Genomic DNA, 24,359 nt, shown 5'->3' with positions numbered 1-24,359 from the left:
GCCCATATTTATAGAGTGTGGATTTTCTAGGCAACTTGTAAGACCACGCAGAGCGGAGAGGGCACACACAGGGGGCTGGAAGGGACATCTCTAGCTCTGGTGCAGAGTTGACAGCTCAAAGATGGAATTTCAGACTTCAGGAAAGCAGTTGTGGTCCGATTACCTGTGCCCCCCCCCCTTTTTTTTTCAATTTTATTGGGTATTCTCTGTATTTGCATTTCAGTGTTATGCTCTGCCCCCCACTCTCCTCCCTCCTCCCCCTCAACTTGCTTCTATGAAGGTGCTCCCTCTTCCAATCACCCTCTCCACCTCAATGCCTTGGATGGTTGATGATACTTTTTTCCCATGAGATTACCTTATGCCTTAATGCCTAAGCTGGGACCCAAACTGCTGGTTCTGTGCTCCCCAGAGTTTGGAGACAGGGCTCTACAACTGGCCCTGGGAATGAGTTCTAGGCTTTTTGAGAAGGCACACTTTGGAGAGACCACACAGTACAGTAGTCATGGAATTAAAGATCACCAGAACTCCTGCCCTTCCAGCTAAGGGGTCTTGTGTAAACCTGATCCCACCCCCACCCCGCCTTAACCGGCACCCTGCCCTCCAGCCTGCAGGAGTTGTGTTATGTCCTTTTCTGGTGGTGGGTAACTCTTGAACTGTGAATAACTCTTGGGTTCCAGCTTAGGGCTCCCTTTGAGAGGATTGGAGATGTGAACCATCTACAAGAGGAGAAAGAGCTAAGAGCTGAAGTAAGGCATTCTGCAGTCGCAGTCTACAGGGCAACTAGATAGACTGACATAGGAGCCAGCTGAGAAGGGTCTAAGACCCTGGATCAGATTCCTCATTAAGCAATGTTCAAGAATTAACATTGTAATAAGTATTGCATTAACCTAAACCGCTAAGTGTGGCTACTGAGTCCTTGCTCTGCAAACGCGGCTGTTTCTCTCATTTCTTTCCAAAGCAGCTACCATCACCCAGTAGAATTCGAATCTCTGGATCTCCGTCATTCCGAGAGTAGCAGGTGAGAACTAAACAGGAGCTGGCTTCTAAACGTTGAAATTCTCCTCGAAGTGGGAGGAAAGGTATGTCTGCTTCAGTGAACTCTGAGGAGGTTGGGGGGGGGGGGTCGGAAAGAAGAGAAGGGGAGGGGTGAGGAGCGGAGGGGAGAAGAAAGAAAGGGAGGGGAGGGGCAAAACCCAGAGAAACTGTCCGTGAAGGGCCACCCTTGAAGAAATGCACGTGTTGTGCACCTGCTTGACAACGGGAAGGTGGCCTCCCTGGCAGAAGGTGAGAGTTTTCTCAGACAGTAGGGGCTCTAGGTGCCTCTACGGAAATCAAAACGAAAATCGGTTCTCTCTGCAATTATTCCTCGTCTGTAAAATGGGAATAACATTCAGCACTGTGAAGAACAGCCCTAACGCTGAGGACACCCCCCCACACACACACACGTCTTTGCAATCATAGGAAGCGGAAGTAAATTCTTTCTATCAAACACGACACACTACATTTAAAAAAAAAAAAAAAAAGACCCTACCATCTTGCCCTCTTGCTTGCCTCCTACCTCCTCCCCCCACTCGCAGCTTCTGGTAGTCTAGTGCGCCGCGCCCTGCGCATTTCGGCCTGTCCTCCTCCCGGGAGAGGCTGGTGCAAAAGCCAATAAGCCTGGAACACACTCGAGTCCTTCAGGACCCGGGACAATGGTTTCCATTTAATAAATATTTCCCCCAAGGGCATTTCGCATTGGCCAGGCAATTATTCAAAGGTAACAGGCTCGCAGGTTGGCTCGGCGGGTTATTTCGTCCTCTTTACCCGAAGAATGCTCATCTGACTCAAGAAACGAGCCCCCATCCCCACTGGGTGGAAAAAGGCACCCTGGAAAAAATCGACCCTCGCTGAAAGGGTACAGCCTGAGGCTCCAGGCTGCTGGCGCAGAAGGGAGACCAGGAAAGTCCCGGTGCCCCGCCTCCCTTCTGCCCTTGCAGTTTGGACGCTGGAGGAAAGCTGAGAGTTTTAAATTGCCTAATAATAATGGTGTAGATGAATAAGGATCAGAATGAACCCCTGTCTACCACACTCACCCCCAAAGTAAAGAATCCAAATAGCAAGGGCCCCCAAAGTGAAGAGTCATAGTGTTAAGGGCTAGCCAATCCGGACTCTAAACCTCTGCGACACCCTCACAAATCATCCTGGCCTCAGCTCAAAAGGCTTGACTCCGACCCCTAGGGGCCCAGAACTGCTCCGTAGAGCATCCTGGAGCACAGGTGGAGGAGGTGCCTAAAGCCGGCCCCGGAGAAAGATCCCAAAGCACCTTAGAGGTTCTGGCGCAAAAAAAAAAAAAAAAAAAAGTTTATTTTGGTTTTGGCCTGAGTTTGATATACTCTTTCCTCTCCCAAGGATCTTTGACAAGTGTGTGTTCTTGGGGGAAGAGGGTAGAGGGTGCTGTCGTCGTGTTTGGTAACGAGGCTGTCCTATTTACCTACGTGAGCTCTGGGCTTGCTGGCTTTGCTGATAGCTCCCTGGACCTTTATATTATTAGAAGCGCCAGTTCTCTTTGAACAACTGCGGGAGAAAAACGGGGGTCACGAAGAGTTTTAATTTTTGACAGTACTAGAGACAATGTGAGCCGCGGAGTCCTGAGCTAGCTAGCCGCTCTGTTCACGGTGGCGGTCTCTCGGTCCCTCATACCTCTCCCCGCCCCCATCAGGGACGCTCCCGGTTTCCACTACTCGAGAGTTGGCAGGTGCGCCCCCTTCGCCTTCCCTGCTGCTGATTGGAGCCCAGGTTGGGGAGTCGCCGCCCCGCGCTTATGTCAGAGTGCGTGCGGTCCCGGCCCACCTCGCCTTTGAACTTCGCCGCTTTTGGCTGCAGTTCACCAGCCTCCCCGCATTCTCGGCCAGGTGCAGTGCTAAGCAAAGCAGCGCCCGGAAAGCCACGGGAGGGGGGGAGCCACGGACAGAGAAACCAAGGGAAAGACAGGAAGGAGAGAAGGCGAAGGTGAAGAGGGAGCGAAGGAGGAGCCTCCTGCCCTCGCCAGAAAATTACCTAGCCACTTAATCCCAAGACTCTGGTACTTGGGCCCCAATCTCTGGTGCCCAAAGACTCCAGGCCGAGAACCCTCTCCTCCCCGCAGCCCTTCCTATCCTTCGGCCCCCTGGGGGCTGCCTGGGGGCTGGGACTGGCATGATCAGTTGAAAACTTTGCAGGGTCAGCTCTTCTCTCTGATTTCCCCTCTGCGGCTCCGAGACAAGGGGAGTTCAGAGTCCCGGGCTCAGGACGGACAGAAAGACAGACGGTCAACCGCGCCCAGGCTCGCCTGCAGAGCCCCTGCATTCCCCGCCCCCGCCCGCCTCGCCGGGACCATGTCCAAACCTTCAGACCACATCAAGCGGCCCATGAATGCCTTTATGGTATGGTCCCGGGGCCAGAGGCGCAAGATGGCCCAGGAAAATCCCAAGATGCACAACTCGGAGATCAGCAAACGCCTAGGCGCCGAATGGAAGCTCCTGTCCGAGGCAGAGAAGCGGCCTTACATCGACGAAGCCAAAAGGCTGCGCGCCCAACACATGAAGGAGCACCCCGACTACAAGTACCGGCCACGGCGCAAGCCAAAGAACCTGCTCAAGAAGGACAGGTATGTCTTCCCCCTGCCCTACCTGGGCGACACGGACCCGCTCAAGGCGGCCGGCCTGCCCGTGGGGGCTTCCGACGGCCTCCTGAGCGCGCCCGAGAAAGCCCGGGCCTTCTTGCCGCCGGCCTCGGCGCCTTACTCCCTGCTGGACCCTGCGCAATTTAGTTCCAGTGCCATCCAGAAGATGGGTGAAGTGCCCCACACGTTGGCCACCAGCGCGCTGCCCTACGCGTCCACCCTGGGCTATCAGAACGGCGCCTTCGGCAGTCTCAGCTGCCCCAGCCAGCACACGCACACGCACCCGTCCCCCACCAACCCGGGCTACGTGGTGCCCTGTAACTGTACGGCCTGGTCTGCCTCTACCCTGCAGCCCCCTGTCGCCTACATCCTCTTCCCGGGCATGACTAAGACTGGCATAGACCCTTATTCGTCAGCCCACGCTACGGCCATGTAACCCCCAGCTTGGCCCGGACCTGAAGGGTGGTGTGGAAGCAGAGATCTGAATCCTTTCCTTTGCACCTAGTCTGGCCTGCAGATGCCTCTGGGTCAGGCCTGCCGCTGCCCCTTGCCCAACCCAGACTCTGCCTCTCTCTTCCAAGGGGAAGGGAGGGGCCGTCATCCTGGACCCAAGGCACAGACTCGTGCCGGAAATTTTCAAACGTTTAGAAAGCTACACATCTTCCCCTCTCCCGACTTTCCCAAAGCAAATCTCCGACTGTACCCCCTTTGGACAAAAAAAAAAAAAAAGTAGGCAGTTTTGCTTTATTTACGTCCCCCTCACTGTCCGCGGATAGGCTTTGGACTCGGAACTCCCAGTCCCTGGTATTATATCTAGAATATGCGTATATATATTTTTCCTTTCCCACTGAAGAAAAGAGCTGAGTCTTGGTGCTGTGCCATCAGACACAGCTAGGTACTATTTGCTCTTCCTCTGTGGGGAGTGAAAGGCTTAAAAGTTTGAAACTTCAGGAAGGGAAACCTTTCTGTTTAAAACCATACTAAGGTCGCGTTTGCTTCGATAAAGAGAAAACAAAAAAGGAGCCACATGGCTTCTCACCTTGCGTACCGCAGTACCACCTAAGTTTACTGTTAGACAGAATGTCAGGTAATGAAGTCAGGAAGTAGAAAGTGGACAAAACCTTAAAATAATAATTTAATAAAACATCCTACATGGTCATAAAATGTTTTGACAATGTCTTGGAAATGTACCTAGAAGGATTTTTCCCCCTCGTTCCTCTGTTCATTTGTTGAACAAAGACGTTTTGAATAAAGACAATCTGTCACTGCAAAAAGTAACCTTTGATGCGCATAAAATCAAGTAAGGAAGCTTAGGGTCAAGGAGAAGGGGTCTTCTTCAGACTGGCAGTACCTCGAGGGTGAAGCAGGTGGTCCTGTCCTGCCAGAACCTGGTGACCTATGGCCTATAGAGGGGCCCTGAGTCTGGGGTCTGTCTGGATTGTGCCCCATGAGCCTAGTTTTGCCTTTAGAGGCTTGGCAAAGGGGTATTGTGCCTTTTCCTAAATCTTCCTAAAGCAGGTCAAACCGCTTCCAGCAGTGAATGAACCAAGACGAAGATGGAGTTCTGGATGGGTTTGCTTTTTAACAACTGCACTCCAAAGACTGGAAGTCGCAGTGCTGGGGGGAACACGTTGTACTAGAGGAGCAGTGTGCACTGCTGTGGGTGCACAGAGCTCAGGATGAAAATGGTAGAACTCTTTTGTTTGTTTGTTTGTTTGCCACCACCCCCCCCCCGGGAATCTGGGACCCCAGACTAAGTTCCTAAGTTTAAGACAAATTTAAATTGATGGATAACGACTTTGTTGTTGCTGCTGCCGTTCCGTGGGGGGGGGGGGGGCATAAAAGATAAGCGGGGTGGGGGGAGAAAGAAGGCAATGTCGTTGTGTATTCGTAAAACACAAATTTTAAAGAGAATCCCTTCTCTTTTCCCCTCCGTGTGAGTGTTTGCTTGAGGGTGCTGAGGCTTTGCTGACGTCATCCAGCGCCACAGCTCTTCAGAGTTTGTTGTCCAATTTGAAAGGTTCTTCTCACCTCCCTCCCGTATCCCGCGAGTTTCACTCCCTAAATCCGTCGTCCCTCCTTCTCTACTGTTGGCAATGTGTTTCCCCTCACCGTTGGCTTTGCTATGGTGCCTGGGAGCGATGGGGCAGCCTTGGACTCAAGGCCTTTCTGCTGCTGTTGAGAGATTTGTGGGCGCCTGCCCCCCCCCCCCAAGGACTCGGTAGCCCGAGGTGGGAGAGAAACGTTGTCTACAGTCACCAAAGCCAAAACCCTCGGATTAGCATATTGTCCGCAAAACAATTAGAAGTGTTTGAGGTGCTATTTGGAGCCTATTCATCCGAGCCCCTTTGTCAAGGGGGGATTTTCATTATTAAAAAAAATAAGTTAGCAGTTGTCCATCTGGCTGAGCTGAATAGCAAAGTGATTCGTGTTGTATATGCTTTTCTCATTAAGAGCTCTTTTGAGACCAATGTTAGAATTAAATGGTATTACACAATTAACATACAAGGCCGCTGAATAGGACGGGACGCCTATAAATAATAGATAGATAAATAAATGAACGTTCGGGCTAAGGTAAACAAAGGCGGGCTGGGGGAGGTGTGGAAGAGGCCAGGCCTGCTGAGCCACGCTTACTTAGCATCACAAAACCCTCTTACAAATCGAGACAATTAGGAAGTGACGAGTCTCTGGTGGCCGTCGGGTCCAGGGACTCAGGGTGCGTGGGGAAGGCCCCTCCTCCCGCCCCCAAGGAAGCCCAGGAGGCCCAGGACGCTGGCATCGCTCCCGTTGTTTGATCTAACCCCAACTGACAGTCCTGTCATCCTCTCTGCTCTCTTTCATAGCTCAGTGTCCCTTAACATCTCCAAAGATGAAGCTTACAGGGGTCTGGAGTCTCCTCGCCCAGCCCAGCGCTGGAGCGCTCAGAGCACCCCAGCCTCGGGAGAAACTCAGGCCCGTGGCCCCACTAAGGTGCTTAACTAGTTGTGACGTGAGGCGAGATTGCAAAGGGGCACCAGGCAGGTTTGAGAGGAGAAGGCCTCTGCCCTCAGGAGAAGCGAAAACAAATTTAGAAAGGTTCCATCCAGACTGCGCCCCGGCCTTGAGACTCTCTTGGAAACTGGAGTGCGCTGGCACCTAGGGGAACCTGGGGCTCACAACAGGGCCACCGAAACCTCTTTCTAGCGCACACAGATGGAACAGCCTTAGAGCAAGCCGTAGACCAGGCTCCTGACATTTCTTCCCTGGACATTTTGCTTTCTTCCTAGACTGCCTGCCCTTCTTCGACCTGGGCCCAGCCTGGCCTCCAGGGCAAGCGGCAGTTTCTTCACCTGGGCCGAGGGCAGCCAAGCATCAGTTGCAGAGGTGCGCGGCCACAACTCGCCCCAACAGCCCAAATCCTACTTGTCAAGCCGCTGACAGGGGTCCGATTACAGACTTTAAAAGTCTGCCGCAGACAAAAAGGAATCCCCTGGGGAGTTGTGTGTATGTAGGGGGCGGGCGGGGTGGAAGCAGTCTCTGTCAAACCTGTTTGCTCACAACTGTCTCTTTCTTTCAAGAAAAGCATTAAAACTGTAGAGAAAGGAGCACCCCGCCCGCCTAGAGCGCAGGACAGCGGCTTCTCCCCGCGCCACGCGCAGCAACGGGCGGCCTGGATTCCCCCTGCCACCCAGTTTGCGGGTTCGTAGAGCCCGAACTCCTCCTGCGTGCGGCCATCCCGCACTCTGCAGGAGGAGTTTCTGCCACCCGCTCTGCGCTGGGGAGGAGTCCCGCAACCCGGGAGCACTTCTCCTTCGGAACCGGTGCAGCCTGGCTCTCTCCTCAGCAGGTGCCACTGCTTCTGGGAACCCTTTCCCCAAACTGATCCTTTCTGCGCTGCGCGTCCCTTGTACACCCGCCGCCCCTCTGCTAACCTTTCCTAGGACCTGAGAGGGCCGGACCCCGTGCGCTCCGGAAGGCATCTGGCCGCGCCCGCTAGTTCGGGTTTTAGCTACGTTTTCATTCTTAAATTTTGGCAGCCCCAGTCTGTCTCAGGGGTTCACTGGTCCAGACTTTTAAGAGATTTGGCCTGTTACCTCACTTCACCTTCTAGCCTCCACAAAACTTAGGGGTGTGTGTGTGTGTGTGTGTGTGTGTGTGTGTGTGTGTGTGTGTGTGTGTGTGTGTGGTTTCTCTGCATTTGGGTACTCCCCAAACTTTATTCCTTTCCAGTTCCCTTGGCCTTTCTGTTCAAGGGTCAATTTTCTTCCAGCGCCTAACTTTACAGATGGAGAAGGCCAGCTATTGATCACAGAGTTGAACAGCTGACAGCTGAGACTCTTTAAGGTTTGCATTTTAAAGCCGAAGCCACCTAACCTCCAGGACTCTTCACTGATCCAAAGATGGGTGATAATTCAGTCCAGGTAGAGCCTTGGGACTTTCACTACATCGCGCCACCTGCACGAGCCTCTCCTGGCCCCGCAGGGTCTCTGGAGAGATAGCAGGCTGTCAGAACCCTGAAAACTTGGCAAGCGGTGGAGCCAGTTCTGTCTTGGCGGATTATCGGTCCCTTCTGCCTCTTCTCGGTTCAGGCCTCGTCACCATTGTCCAAGTGGACAATGAACTGAGAGTCATTTAAATTCGCATACCAAGTAATTCACAAGATTCGCGTTAAGAATTCTCAACTCTATTTACCAGGGTGGGTTGTGCGTTGGGGAAAGGGGGAGGCGAGAGGTCTGGCCTTTGGCTGGTATAGGTGCGCCGCGGAAGCTTTCGATTCAGCCTCGGGGCAAGCTTGCTTGACCTCACTCCCTTCCACACACCCCACAACCCCACATCTAGTCTGTGGTATGCAGTGGGAGTGTTGGTGCTTCTTGGATAGTACTTCTTGGCCCAGAACCAGATGCCTGGAGATTGGGCCATAGCCGAGAAATTAAGAAAACAATGAAGTTGAGGCAGGCAAGGGGGCGCTAGAAATCTGGTGGAATGGACAAGGAACAGGTCGCCACTACATCTCCCCCCCCCCCCACACACACACACCCGGTTTGTTTGCCTGCGGGACTTGGAACCCTGCTGTGGACTTATGGAGATTCCTGGCAGCTAAACCGCCGGGACGTTAAAATGAGGGTGAAGCAGCGTTTGCCCTGGGAAGAAGCCTGAAGGCAAGCAGAAAGGAGGGTTCGCTGGTGGGCTAACCCAGCCCAAATCCTTCGCTGTGGCTAGAGGTCCTTCTGTACCCAAAGGCACCAGCCAGGCTTCCGAAGTCCAGGGAGAGATTTGTACTCCTTAAAGCGGAAAGGACCGCAAGCTCAGGGCATCCCGTGGCCGTCTTAGAATGTCCACCCCCTTCTCTCCAGTCACCCCGCATGCCCCCACTCCCAAATCCCCAAAGTCTCGGTGCAGATTAGGGGATGGAGCCAAAAGCCAGGTGGGGCGCGGTGATGGGAATGCTAAACTTCTCTTTTTACTACGAAGTGTTCTGCGTTTCCCCGGTGGCCAGCCGCGGTTTACAAGTTTCTAAAACCCCATCTGGGAAAGAAGTGTTTCCAGATCCCCCGGTGCAATCGTGGCAGGGACACGAGGGCACTTCTGCAGAACTGTGCCAGGACATGGGTGGCCAGAGAGGCCACACTTGGACCTCAGCCCTAGGGTGACAAGAAATTCTGCCGACTTCCAGGCCAGGGCTCGGCCTGCTGCTCCCGATGGAGAGAGCTCTTGCTTTGGGGGGGGCGGGGGCGCACCTTTGAACCCCCCGGAACTCTTAGTCCTAGCGCTACGGTGGGAACCAGGGAAGTGGGTGAGAGAATCCTGGGAGGCTGCGCCTCTACCTAGAGAAGTCAGCACACCCAACCGGGTGCAACTCCAGACTTCCTGCGGCACAGCAGGGACAGGGACGTGAAGGAAGAAGGGAGGGAGCGAGCGGCTTGGGCGCTCGCTGCGGGTCCCCCTTCTCTGGCACTCCCCGTGGCGCGGCCAGTCAATGGGATTTGCACACTCGAGGTGTAACAGCATTACTGCGTTAATTAGCATTTCCATTTCGCGTCCAGATTGTTTACTTATCTGCGGGAAACATATGTCGGGAGAAGTTCACATTCCGGATTCTGCTCCGCTGCCCAAGGTGCAATTCCGGGGAGGCGGCGAGGGGGAGGGGAGGGCTTCAGATTTTTTATTACACCCTCTAGCCTTATCTGCCGCTGTAAATTGAGGATCCTCCATTGAGCGGCATATGGAGATTATATACTTTTTTGAATATCGTTTCCCAAAGCCTGCAGATTTTCACTTTGAAATGAAACAATCCTCCACCGTTCCCCCCAGGGGCCAGGCGCTTCCTGAGCTGTCCAGCCATAGGGACCCTTCTGACAGATCCTTGAGCACCCATCTGCCCAAAGCCTCGGTCAACACCCCGCAGAGACCCTTCAGACCTAAAATAATCACCGGGTAAATCCACCCATACACAGTTTGAACCCCAAGACAGATCCCGTCGCTGTTTTCCCGAGCCTGATCCCGGGACTTGTGCACGCTTTGCAGCTTGTGCATTTCGGATACCCGCATAAACGCGAGCTCACTTCTGCCCTCTTCCTACGCTCTAAACCCTCAGCGGGGCAGGACCGAAACACCCTCATCTGTGCACAGTAACTGCCCGCTGCATCTCCAACCTCTCAGGCGCCAGAGTCCTGGGACTTTGGTTTCTTTGTTTAGGGGGCAGTAGAGGAGGTGGGCACGGTGTCCCGCTCCGGACCGCTTAGTGTGAACCTTGAAGGGAAATTCTGCACTGTAGGTAGGCACCAGTGTCCCTGCTCCGTCCAGGCAGACCTAAGGAGCGGGACCGAATCCCATCTCTTATCTCTCTGCAGATTCCTTTCAGTCTGGGATCAGAGACGGGGGAGGAAAGAGAGAGAGAGAGAAATCGTTGCTTTTTTTTTTTTTTTTTTAATTTAATATACCAAGCCACCCGTTAAGGTCATTTATATGCTTAATTTAGTGATAAAAGCCGGTAAGCAGAACCCCAGGAATCGCCTCTCTGTCTTTTCACCACATTTCTCTACAGTAATTGGAAAATCAGTCAAATATATGTTTGCTTTTCCCTCATTCGCTGCTTTGTCCGGAGTGCGGGGCCCCAATAGCCACACTGTGTTATGTAATTCGTTGGCTCTTTTAAGAGAGCCTAAGGAAGAAATCCGTGTCTTGCGCGGTTTCGTTCATCTTGTCTGGGCTCAGTTTACAGAATCACACACACTACACACCCTAGGTACCTTCCTACCTTCAAAAGCCAAAAGTCCGCAATTTCCTTCAAATGTCCGTTTATTTCTAAGCCCGAATGTCCCGTGGGAAACAAACTGCAATGTTCCATCAGAACAAAGAAATAGACCAGAGAGATACAATTAAGTCAGAGAAGTGGCAAAAACGGGGACATAAACAGACTCTTTCCCGCTAAGTATTGTTTTGGAATTTCTTCCCCCACCCAAGACCTCTAAGAAAATGGTGAGGTGTCACCTCTATCTTCTGGGTCTATCTGTAATTGAATCTAGGTCACTATTCTAAAGCAAGGAAAGCCTGCTTCCCACTTTCCTACATCAGGCTGAAATTTGGGGGAGGGACAAGGGTCTTGCAATTTCATTTAAAATGTAATGGTGGATGAGCTGATAAGCAAATGGGGGAAAGGAGTCTGCTAAAAGAAAAAAAAAAGGCACGGTTTTAATATGCTCCAGATGGGGGCAAAATGATTTACATGAGAGTTTATTTCCTCTTTGCTGATATGAAAGAATTACAGATACAAAACCCACTGATCTATAGAATAAAAAAAAGAAAAGAAATGTTATTTTCCTGTAAAGGTGTCAGTTCATTTATATTCATTTAACCAACCATCCATCAATTCACTTTCCCAGGCTTTGCACACTCTCTGGCTCTGTGAAACCTTCCCCTACAAATACACTTCGCTGGAATATACAATGAAGTTTTCATTCTTCAAAATAATATTAGGATGCAGCGACGGAGGTAAACATAAGGAAAGAGAGGAAATGTTGCTGCTGTTTTGACTATTCCCAGTCATTTAATGTTATGTTTCTATGACCAAAAAAAAAAAAAAAATGTTAACCAGGGTCACATGTCATTATTGTTGCAGTCTGAGTACACGCAGCTTGCCTGTGGTTGAGATCATGTGCAAAGCATGTGGGATTCTTTTCCACAAAATACACACGCCGTAGAAATACATTTGGCGTATGAAAATCTTCCTGGGGAAAAAAATGGAAAATTTAGCAACACCCGAGTCAGTACAATAATACACTGCATAATTAAAATGGCTGTCTACATTAGTGCGAACAAGTACACAGTTCCTGGGGGAGTGGTTTGTATAAAACGTATAAACAGCAGCAATTTGTATGTGTGTTCCAGGTGCCATGAGGGCCAAAGTGTGCACTAAAATCTGTGATTACTAAAAAAGAAATCAGAGTTGTGTCTGGGGGTCTCCCAAGGGGTAGAGGTTAGATGAGGATAGGATCTTCTTCTTTTGAAATAAAAATAAAACGTCACATCCAGCATGGCTTTCTCTATGATCTCCCGAAACAATGGAGTCCTGTATTGTTGTCCTCTGCTTTGGAGATGTTCACATAAGAGACTGGACATACCCAGATCCTGAGAAGACAATGCCAGCTTCTAAAGAGTTTTCAGCAGTAAACTGCTTGATGCTTGATTGCATGGCAGTGTATACACTACTCTCATTCCCCGTTCCTTTTCTGTTCCTTCCTTCCTCTGCCCTTGTTTTCCCTTCATAAACTGTGAACACTGCTAATCAATCAGGCCATTCCAGTGTAGGGCTTCATAAATCCCCCGCACCGCTCTGTTTGCTTCTTCCTGACCCACCTGCCCTCTTGGGTTGTGGGAATGTGTTCTCCCAGTAACCTAGTTTTTAAATACAATAAAAGGAATAACAGTTATCCCCAAAGTCAGAGTGCCTGTGTTTAGTGTTGCCTCAAACCCCACCGTATCGTTTGGAATAACTGCTTTCAATCGAAAATCTTCTAGATGAGGCCACACATTGAAAGTATTGTAGTGCTTCTTACTATGATTTTACCTCTTGGGCTCTCAAATATTCGAGAAAATTGTGCCTAATAAAAAGTATCCACGTGCCCTGAAATATCTTTGAGGACTAAATGACCACTGAGCTGAAGACCCGAAATGTGTCCTCTACTGAATGGGTGAGTTGAACTTCTCTCTTGTTAAAATATAGGGTTGGTTTATAGAAGGTTATATGTTTATGTGAGTAGATCATGCTGACCACTAATGTGACCAGAAACTTACTGTAGCTCCAGATGACGACTTCCCTACTACTGAGAAAATCAGGGTGACACCTAGAGTTTCAGGTCATCCCAGGCAGAGTGTCTAGAGCAATGTTGAGACTGGGAGACTGAGCTTAGATGGGGTCAACCTGTGCCAAAAAGAAATGAACGCCTTAGTTCCTTACAGATGCTCGGAGATGCTTAGACATTCCTCAGAAGCTTGTTCTTCAGTAATCAGAAAAAATAACTGATACAGGGGTGGGTTTGGATATTTATTTTATGGAGAGAAATTTCAGTGGTAAAACAGAGCCCAAGCCTTGTGCCTAGGACTCTGCAATGACAGCATCCTTCTACAGATCGCCTCTTCTGGGATTTCACATTCCAGAGGATACTGTTTTGCTCTTCCATGTCAATTTCTACAGGACATTCTACAAGGACATTTTCTTTTATCTTCTATCTCTCTGTGTATCTCTTTCTCTCTCTCTCTCTCTCTTTGTGTGTGTGTGTGTGTGTGTGTGTGTGTGTGTGTGTGTGTGTGAGTGAGTGAGTGAGCTCCTGTAACCAGGAGTTAGATTACCTCCACTGTCCTCCAGTGTACAGTACGATGGGGCATCACACCTGAAGTCATCACACCTACTGAAGGAAGGCATCATCTTACACTGAGACAACACTGAATGGAAACAGGTAAATTTTACTTGTAATAAGCTATTGTGGCAATAAAAATTCCTGAGAATACTCAAAAGTAGGATAAACTCAGAAAGAGAAAGAAGTTTTCAAAATTGAGACCACAAGAACTATATATCAATTTCTGTCTTCTAGTCACCCTTGAGTATGTGGGGGGAAGGGAGCAATTGAAACGACTTTCATTCATAAAAGCATTTGCACACACCTCTTAACCCCTATTAACAGTCTCCATTACAGTTAATGGGCTAAGATAGGACAGGGGGGATGATAGACATGGCAGGTGACTGCCTATAAAGCTCGTGCGCACGCACGCACACACACACACACACACACACACACACAGTCCTATTAATTAGCTAGGCCTCAGTTCCCTGCCAGTGGTATCCAGGGCACTTACTCTTCCCCTTGATAAGCAAGAGCAGTAGTGAGATTTCTGGGCAAAACCTATGAACCTTCAAAACAGGTGACCTGGGACATGTTTAGAAGCCCAGTGAAGATGTTGTTTCACACAGAAGCTGAAGACAACAAACGAAATCCCAGACCACCTGTTTACCAGAATCCCTGGCTTAGATGGAGGGGAAAAGGCAAGAAAGTTCTATGTTTTTCCAAATACATTGACTCTGCCTGGATAAGTAAACAAAATAGCTCATTGGCTACCAAGGGGTAATATTTTGATCTTTTCAAAATTCAGTGACTGAGAAAAAAGCTAACATCAGCAAGTGTTATCAGGTAATTCGAGGTTTCTTTTTCTCTCATTGAAACATGTTTTCAGAATATGCTTTAACTGGTGTATTGCTTTCCAGGACTCGGAAGATGTGTCTCGTTTTCGGGGAGATGTAATCTGCAATAAGGGAGACCCACGTGGTTGGTCAGATGGATATTAATTAAGCATTCTGTGCAAAGTCCTTTGCAGAATGCTGTAAAGGCTCCATCTTGTTCAGTTCTTCCCAAAGAACCACAAGGTAGGTACTGATGTTGCCTCTATTTTACACGTAAGGAAACTGGAGCTGACAGGTACTGTGTCTTAGTCAGGGTTCCTATTCCTGCACAAACATCATGACCAAGAAGCAAGTTGGGGAGGAAAGGGTTTATTCAGCTCACACTTCCATATCACTGTTCATCACCAGAGGAAGTCAGGACTGGAACTCAAGCAGGTCAGGAAGTAGGAGCTGATGCAGAGGCCATGGAGGGATGTTACTTACTGGCTTGCTTCCCCTGGCTTGTTCAGCCTGCTTTCTTATAGAACCCAGGTCTACCAGCCCAGGGATGGCACCACCCACAATGGTCTGGACCCTCCCCCCTTGATCACTAGTTGAGAAAATGCCTTACAGCTGGATTTCATGGAGGCATTTCCTCAGCTGAGGCTCCTTTCTCTGTGATAACTCCAGCTTGTGTCAAGTTGACACAAAACCAGCCAGTACACACTGAAAGACTCACCTAAGAGCCCTTGTTCCTCAAAGTGGAAGCTGTTTGTCCCAAACTCACCGACCCTTCCCCATTATCTATTAACCTGAGACCTCCCCACTGTCTATCAACCTGAGACCCCACTGGATATAGACAAAGGAGAGCTCAGAGATTACATGGAACTGACAAGTGAGAGAGGGCTGAGGAAAGAGGAGAAAATGTAGATCCTTAGGCTATAGTAGAGGACCAGAAACCCCTTCCCTCTCTCAAGCTGCTGAGCAGAACATGTGACATCTCAGCCAATCAACACCCTCTTATTGGTTGGGTCCACACTGATTTAGCTGTATAGTCACGGGCACCACAAGCAGCTTCTAAGTCCCAAGGGCCAAGTGTGAGAAACAGATATCTCAATTGAGAGGTAAAGGGCCACAGATTTCTAGAGAGCAGGCCAAAGGAACCACTGACTTCTCCCAGGCCCATTCCAGGATGTTCACTTCAGGGGAGCTGCCTTTGTCAGGAAGCTTGGCAAGGAAAGGTATAATATGTTAGGAAGGAGAGAAGGAAGACTCCCAGGTATCCTGTTTGTCATTCTCCTGCCTTTAATCAGACTTAGTAAATCTGTTAACCTAACTCAGGCAGACTCTTTAAATCTGCACAGTGGCTGGCTGCCTGTTCACCTTCAAATGAGAAGAACTTCTTGCTTGCTTTTGCTTTTTCTGCCCTGAGCTCTTCCTCATCAACCATGGTGAGCCAATGAACTCCACCCTTCCTTGGCCAGCACAATTTACAGGTGTTTCCCTCTTTCAGGAAGGATCAAAGCTGACTTTCAATAAAAGAAGGTAGCTGATCACACACAGTATTTCTGTTTATGGTAATGTCAGGACATTCTAGAGCCTCTCAGTTGTTTTGGGCTCAACTTTTGAAAAACTGGTTAGAAGCGTTTTGCCTACTCCTTTTGGTTCAGACTCACACCCTCGATTGGGATGAGTTCTAAAAAGTCACGTGAAAATTCTGGAAATTCATGTGCGAAGTCAGAGGATAGAGTTCACTGGAGAACTGAAGATCAGAGACCCAGGAGGAAGATTTGATAATTTTGTATTAGTTTTGAAGGGGATTTGATACATTCTTGGCTGCTCTAACATTTTTATTTGTGAACTACACACTATCTTTTGTGCCAGCTGCTTGGTTCTGCCTAAGAACTGCAGAGAAGTAGACAACTGTGTTGGGCAGGTTTCCCACTGGCATTGGCAGGAAGCCTTGGTGGGAGTCAGGGATGCAGAGAAAAGGGTGGCCAGTGCAGACACGGAAGAGATGTCCGAATCTTGGCCCTGGCCATCAGAGCTGGCCAAGTTTCCTCCTGTGATATTATTTACTTAGATTTTCCTTTTTCTTTTCCTTTCTTTTCTTTTTCATTTGGCCTCTTCCTAAGCTTTTTGTGGTGGATTTTTAAAGATAATATTACTTGAGAATCTAAAATGTCTCTTTAAACAGCCACAGTTATCAACTACCTCAAATAATATAGAAAATAACTAATCTAAGTCTTCATTTTATCGCTGAGGAAAATGAGGGAGGATGAGAACAGTTAGCGACTTGTACAAAGTCACACAGTGTGGCAACAAGCACAGCTAGGTTAGAACCTGTGTCCCATGTTCAGTTTGGGCAGCACACTTTCTGTCCACTTACACTGTGTAAACATTAACCTGTTCCTTAGGAACTGAGTGAAGGGAAGAGCAAGAGCTACAGAAAAGTATGTCAGGAAGAAAGACCTGAGACTCAGGAGCTGCTCACCACTGTAGGAGAAGCTAAGGTGGGCATCTACGCCAACCACACACAGCCCCAAAAGACAATTGTCTGTGGGCACTTGCTTTGGGTTGAGAGATGTTGTGACTTGTAAGAGCTGAGTTTTTTACCCACAGCCTTTTAAAGTCTGTGGTTGTTTTCAAATCACATTACCTGGAGACTGTGTCTCTGAGCACACCCTCAAACAGCCTCTGGTGGGAGGAAGGAGCAAGAGCTGCAGAAACTAGTGTCTCATAACCAAAAAAAGACATTCTCCAAATCCAGTCTTTGGTTTCAGTCTGGTGCTGGCTTGTCTTGTCTAAAGACCTAGCTGATTCTCAAACTCTTCAGCCCAATTTTTCCATCCAATACTTTGTAGCCCTTGTAACCTTCCCCAGTTGCTCCACAAAGGGCAGGAACCTTAATACCCTCAAGGTTAGCATTCTCTCCAGTTAACTCTGCCTCCTCACAGTAGGTGTCCTCTCAGCAGATGTGATACTTAGTTTTATTCAAATAGAAACAAGCTGAGATCCTCTGGGAAGAGGGAACCTCAACTGAGAAAAGTGTCTCCATCATACTAGCTTGTAGGCACATCTGTGGAGGCATTTTTTCTGATTAGTGGTGGATTTTGGAAGGTTCAGCCCACTATGGGTTGTGCTACCCCTGGACAGGTGGTCTTAAGTCGTATCAGAAAGTAGACTGAGCAAGCCACGGGGGAACAAGACAGTGAGCAACATGCCTCCATGGCCTCTGCGTCACTTCCGGTCTCTGAGTTCTGCTCTGACTTCTCTTCCTAGTGGACTGTGTGTAACCTGTAATGTGAAACAAGCCCTTTTCTTCAGGGGTTGCTTTTGGTCGTGATGTATACATAGTAAACAAGGCAGTAGACATTTGTTTTCCAAGAGAACCTGGAACTCTGAGATGTTGGATGGCTTGCCTTCAGCCACAAAGCAGATATGATGGTGGTTTTGCTACCACATGTCACCCCTATAAATTTGAATCTGTTGTCTTTCTTTATGTCACACACAATTTTTCCAGTAATTCACGGGGACTCTGTTACTTCCCATTGGCTTCATTTTTCTCAATCCTTAGAAAAAGCAGATTCAAATTTTGGCTAACTTGGTGTTAGCAGATGCTCTGTGACTGGATCCCTAGAGCTGCTGCGACTCTTGATATCCCTTGCATTACCTTTTTCATTGGTACAGTGGAAAGAGAAAAGGCCCCTTGTTTCAGGGTAGCCCCTAGAACCACACAAGTTCCTTTTAAGGCTTAAGAGATGTAATAATTAGGAAATGCCATGCCACACTAACAATGTTTGCTGTGGCTTTCAGTGTGATCTTCTCTTTCCTTTCGATTGGTTTGTTCTGTCTTGTTTGTAACAGCCCTGGCTGTCCTGGAACTCACTATGTAGGCTGGGTTTAACTTGAACTCACAGAGCTACGCCTGCCTCTGCCTCCTGAGTGCTGGGATTAGAGGTGTGTGCCACCATGAAGGGCTTTCCTTCTTTTTAAAAAATACCTCTTTGAAATCATGACCGACTTTCTTCTATATTATACTAAATGAGAGTATCACCTCAGAGCCTGTTCTACCTGCCTCTTCAAATTGATGTCATGTTGTTTAAAGTGATGGTACATCAACAGCCTTTCTACAGATGGCCATCATTTCACAAGTTCTCCCCTCCTCCTCGATCCTCCCCTTCCCCTCTTCTCTCCTCCCTCCTCTTCCTTCCCCTCCCTCCTCTCCCTTCCCCTCCCTCCTCTCCCTTTCACTCTCCTCCTCTCCCCTCCTCTCTCTTCTCCTCCCCTCCTCTCCCTTCTTCCCCCTCCTCCCCTCTTCTCCCCTCCCTCCTCTCCCTTCTACTCTCCTCCTCTCCCCTCCTCTCCCTTCTCCTCCCCTCCTCTCCCTTCCTCCTCCCTTCTTCTCCCATCTCTTCCACTCCCCTCCTCTCTCATCTCCTATTCATTTCCTTTCTCAGTTCTCTTCTCTCATCTCTCCTCTCCTCTCAGCGTCTCTCTCTCTCTCTCTCTCTCTCTCTCTCTCTCTCTCTCTCTCTCTCATTTTGTTAGTTTGATAGATCTTGTTTCCTCCCACTATATGGAGAATAATCTTTCCAATTTCAGACCATGGGCCTCCTTGGAGGTCAGAGGTGGGCTGTGGCAATGAGTTTCTTCCTTGTAAGGCTAAAGAAAGCATCATTTGTTTTGTCTCCTCCTGTTCCCCAGCTAGGCATCTCGACCTGTTATTCAGCTCTCCTTTTTCCTTCCCAAGATCCTAAATCCTCTTTCCCAGAGACAGCACCACCAGAAACCCCAGCCTCGGTTGGCTGGTTGTTTGGTTGGTTGTTTGATTGTCCCACTGTTATCTGGCCCTTCCATCTTTTATTCACCCTTCCTTCTCTGTTGTATTCTCCCTCCCTTGCCCAGTTCTGAGATTCCTAAACTAGCTTCCTCATTTCCTCTCATCTGTATAGTTATTCATCCAACTCACAGGGAGTGAGGGTCACACCCAGGTACACCGAAGCACTGATGTCCGTGAAGGATGAGGTCGGCCCTTAGAAACAATCATCTTCCCTTTAGCAATGGGAATGACTCTAATTCCTACTAGGAAATTATCGGTGCTTAACTTAGCCACTTCAGATTCCTGCCACTCACTGCTGGTGTGACTATGGGCTACTGACTACGGTCTCTAAGGGTCAGTTTACCAGTCAGTTAGAAGGGGGATTAAAATGACAATCCCAACGCTTAGCCACAGATGTATTCTGAGGATTAAGGGTGATAACATGCAGGTGTTCATCCTGGTGCCTGGCACATGTAAGCACACTGTGATGGGACAATCATCACACATCCTTGCAAAGGTGCAATGGCGTGGACCACTTCATGCATTTCCTCCTTTTTCCTTTCTCGTGATATACAATCAGGAAGATTCAGTATGTTTTTAAGTGCGGTTGTCTGCTCCTTGTTTATATCATCTTGATTCATCTCAAGCCCTCAGTCAGAATAATAAACAGGAGAAGAGGTTGGTCTCCACATCAGGGTTGACAAGCTACGTTTTGACCTAAAAAGACTAAGGAAGAGCTTACAAGAATGTACTGCATTTTAAAGCTGGAGTTTCAGACACTGAGAATGAGAACACAAAAGAAATCATTGGGAGCCTCATGTTTTCAGATTAAAGGAAATGAAGGACCGAGGAAGCTCAAGGCCACTGGCATGATCACACAGGGGCACTGTGACAGGACATGGTCCTGGTACTTGTTCCCATGTGGATCACTGCCACACAGATGCCAGAACACTAGGTGAGAACATGGACTTGTTATCTTGTTGCTTTGCATCTTTTTCTGGGAGTGAATGGTTTGGGTTTTGTGCCTGAACACGTTGGAGGCCTCTGTTTAGAATGGCCAGGGGTTCTTTTGAAACATGAGCAGATATGAAAATTTAAATAAGAAGAGCACAGTTAACCCTCAGAATAACAAGCTCCCATGTACTGACTCCTTGTTCTGCTCCAGGGACTTCACAGCCATCCTCTTCCTGTGCTCTCTCCAGCTCCTTTCAGTAGATGCTGATCCACCCTAAGAAAATCAAGGACTGTGGAAGCTGCCACCATCCCACCGTCCCTGGTCGATACTGAGACCTCTACATCCTCAGTTTTGCTTCGACCTGGATGGGACTGCTTAGTTCATGCAAAGACCTGGGTGCCTGAAAAAGAAAGGGAAGTTCTGAGTGTGGGAATAAAAGGACCAGAGGAAGATGGTGGAGGAGTCTGGAAGTCCAGCCAAAGCCTCCTGGAAAGGGTAAGTCTGTGAAGAGTGGGGAGTAAGGCAACCCGGTTAGAAACAAAGATCAAATTGTCAAAGGAGTCTTTGTATCATTCCTCTTTGGGCTTTGGTGTTACTTTGAAGTTTTTGCTTGCTTTTCTTTTAACTTTATCTGAAGGTTTCTTAGATAAGGACGCCAAATGTATTTTACACCATTTCTATATGTATCTTCCTCTCACCCCTCCAACTTCTCCAGTGTCCCCATCACCAGCCAGCCCCTCTTGCATTTATGGCCCCTTCTTGTATATTTTTTGGCATGTATGAATGTGTGTGCGTGTGTGTGCATGTGTGTATGTAGGTATTTGCTGTACATGCATGTTCACAAGTGTGTGTGCACAAATGTGTGTGTACATATTTGGTGTGTATTCATATGTGCCAGTGCATGCGTGTCTGTGTGTGTGTCCATGTGTGTGTGTATGTGTGTGAGTGTCTGTGTGAGTGTGTGTCTGTGTGTGTGAGTGTGTGTGTGTGCATGTGTGTAGACACCTGCTGGGTCCAATGACTATTGTCTTTATTTGCATGTGTTTAGTAGGGCTTACCACTTAGCACTGAGCTCTCATCCCAAGACAAACAAGCTGGTTCTCCCTCTCTCCACAGCTGTGGCCTGCCTCTAGCTCTTCCTCTGAGGTGAGGGCATGCAACATGCAAGTTGCATGCCCACTGTTGTGGTCATTGCAGTTCATTTGCAGGTAACTGCACTGTTGAGCATTCCTAGGTGCAACATCCCCACCCCCCAAACAAGGCACAACCCCAGTGTTATCCCTGCAGCTGACTTCCTTCATTACACAGCTCCTCAGGACCTAACTACTAGAGAGCAGGCCACTTGTGCTGGAGGCTGAGCCTGCGGGAAGTGTGGTTGTAGCATCGGGAAATTATTGATACAACAGAACTTTTCGACATCCTAGCTGGAAGAATAGTCACTAAAACTCATAGCACTGTACACCAAACAGACAAACAACAACAACCAAAAACATAAAACAAAAACACCACCACCACCAACAAAAACAGACAGTGATTCTGGATTCTCTCTCCCTCTCTCTCTCTCTCTCTCTCTCTCTCTCTCTCTCTCTCTCTCTCTTCTCTCTCTCTCTCTCTCTCTCTCTCTCTCTCTCTCTCTCTCTCTCTCTCTCTCTCTTTTTAAAGACAAAAGCCCAGCATAGGAAGTCATTTCCGAAGACCTGGGCTGTGCTGTTAAACAACTTCCCCCTTCCACCGTCGTCTGATGTGCATCTGGCACAGACCTGAGACGCAGCTGATGACCTTTCAGTAACACGATGGAGCAGCAGGATCTTGTTCTGTGTTCAACTAGTCTCTTCCTTGGCCCCTCTACTCAACCTTAGCAAGTTGTAATGGAAGGGGAGTTGACCAGAAGGGACTCAACTTTGGGATGGAAATAGACTTCGGACTTATGATCTATTTTCTATAAGAGAATTCTACCAGCACAGAGTACGGGTGATGGCTCCTCTAAGACTATTGGCTTCTGAAATTAAACACAGGTTCAGACGTCCGCTGAACACAAGTTAAACCTCTTGCATCTCCAACAGCAGCCGCTTGTTGAGTGCGTCTGAAAGGGCTCACAAGGGGGTTCTGCGCATGAGCTGCCCTCCTTCGATCCTATTGCTGAGGAAACTGCCTTCCCCTATTGCTCATGTAAGGAAATAAGGCTTGAGACGTGGGGCACAGTCATGGAGCAGGATGGGATTTGGATCTAGGTCTAGGATTCTGAAAGCTTATGCTCCTTTTCTTACTCCCACTGATTACATTAGCTGAGGCCATGCAGACTTCCCAAGGAAGCTTCCCTGTGTGTGCGCATGCGCACGCGCTCGCGAACACCCCCCCACACACACCAGCCACTCACCCCCAGTAGCATCTCCATTGCCTTATCTGCTTATTTTGTCCCCATAGGTTTTTGGGGCTGTAACCCAGAACCAGGAAACAAGCAGGTGAGCTTCTGGTGAGCTGCCTGGGCGGCTACACTTGCCTGCCCAGATCTTGTCATAACTGATGTGAAGATGCTGTGGCTTTTGCCAGAGGCTGTCCCTCCACACCCTTTTATTCATACGTAGGAATATTGGAGGGAACTTAGGGCCCTTATCTTGCTCCAGATCCAGAGACAGAGGAAGCGTATGATGGATCTGGGAACCTAGTCATCATGCTAGAGCCCCGGGGCCTCAGACTGTGTGTGTACCAAGTGGCAACTGAGAGCCTGTTAGGAAGAGTAACTTTAGCCCCGCCCCCCCACACACACACCAAAGTCAGCCAGAAACCCCGAGGGCGGGGCCCAGCGATATGGGTGTCCATGAACTTCCAGGTGATCCTGAGACAGCATCTACCCAGAGCGTCTCAAGCCTCAGTGTAGACAAAGATCAGCAGACGAAAGGGTTGCCAGGTTTATCAGATGATATACAGGTGTACTCATGGGACTGCCCACACTAACAGATGCGTTTCTGGAATTTATGTTTAACTGGCTGCCTGAACTTTGTGTATGAACTGTGTAAAATGTAGCTTTTGAGTCACTAGGTCTGAAGCAGGTGAGGATGTGAATTTTAAACAAAACCCCCAGGTGATGGTTTAACAAAACTAAACGGCTCTGATAGTAAGAGACAAAACAGCTGCTTCTCCTCCTCTTCCTCCTCCTCTTCCTCCTCCTCCTCTTCCAACAGAGCTGCTCCTCCACCTTCTCTTCCTCTTCCTTTTGCCCCTCCTACAGAACTATTCTTCTACCTCCTCTTCTTCCTCATCTTCCTCTTTTTCCTCCTCCGCCTTTTATCTGGTGGGACTTGAACCTAGAATTTCATGCACGCTAGTCAAGTGCCCTTCCACTGAGCTGCATCTCTAACTCCAAAACAATTTCTTAAACACAGATTCCCAGCTCTGTCCTCAGCCTCTGAGTCAGATTTTCCAAAGGAGACGCTAATTTAGAATATGTGTGCTGCGTCATGAATGTAGAATATGCTGAGTCACGAATATGTCATTCTCTAGCTTGAGGGAGACATTGTCAGTCTGAGGCTTCTGCATCTGTGTGACCCTGTGCACACTGTGGAAACAGAGATGGAATGAGGATCAGGAGGATTTGCTGAGGGTGCAGGACAAAGGGGGCTCTGTGGGGTAGGTGGCCACCTCACTGTATGAATGGAGACCCAAAACACAGAAAGCTTAGAGCATCTATGGGAAGAACCAAAACTCAGGCCTCTTCCCCTCTCAACAGCACCTGAGGACAATCAGCGTCTCCATGTACTGAACGCCTTTATTGGGTCCCTTTTGTATTGAGACCTCTAGAGAATGTGTCGTTTCATTTACTCTGGAAAAAAAAATTAAAAATGTAAGGTTGAAGTTATCCTTTCCTTGGAGAGACAGATTAAACAGGCAAACAAACTAATAAAAACTCAAAAGCCAAAGAACAGAATCAAAAGTTGAATGCTGACTAGCTCGTGGGCACGGTAATGTCGAGACTGAAGGTCAGCATTTGAACACAGGTCTGCTTCCCAAACGTCTCTCATAGCCACAGCACCATGTCCCTTTGTTGACATTCATTCTTAGCAGAGACGCTAAGGCACAATGGAGGCCCGAAGAAACAATGGTCACTCCACTGTCTTCTATAGCAGTGACAGCATATCCTTTCTTCTCTGGGACATCTGACTCACCACTTTCCTTCTCCACTCTACCAGATGGGGCCCCAGGATACACTGGCACTCTGGCAGCTGCCTCAGAGATAGAGCTATAAATTATGTGTCTTCCCCATTGAGGCTCTGATGGTGGACATTTCCAGAGAAGACCTTGGCCTACC

The 24,359-nt window shown here is 48.8% G+C and overlaps 1 protein-coding gene across 1 annotated transcript; it reads left to right on the top strand.

Annotated features, from left to right (window-relative positions):
• Window positions 1-3,356: 3,356 nt before the first annotated feature.
• SOX14 (SRY-box transcription factor 14) lies at window positions 3,357-4,079 on the top strand (the record flags this gene model as incomplete). Its single annotated transcript, XM_080934297.1, has 1 exon — window positions 3,357-4,079. One exon carries the CDS (start codon window positions 3,357-3,359, stop codon window positions 4,077-4,079), a length of 723 nt encoding a protein of 240 aa, XP_080790423.1.
• Window positions 4,080-24,359: the final 20,280 nt, after the last annotated feature.

This window comes from Micromys minutus (genome assembly GCF_963924665.1).
Source record: "Micromys minutus genome assembly, chromosome: 21".
In the NCBI taxonomy this organism is placed as follows: Eukaryota; Metazoa; Chordata; class Mammalia; order Rodentia; family Muridae; genus Micromys; species Micromys minutus.
This window is presented reverse-complemented; position numbering and strand designations above follow the sequence as displayed.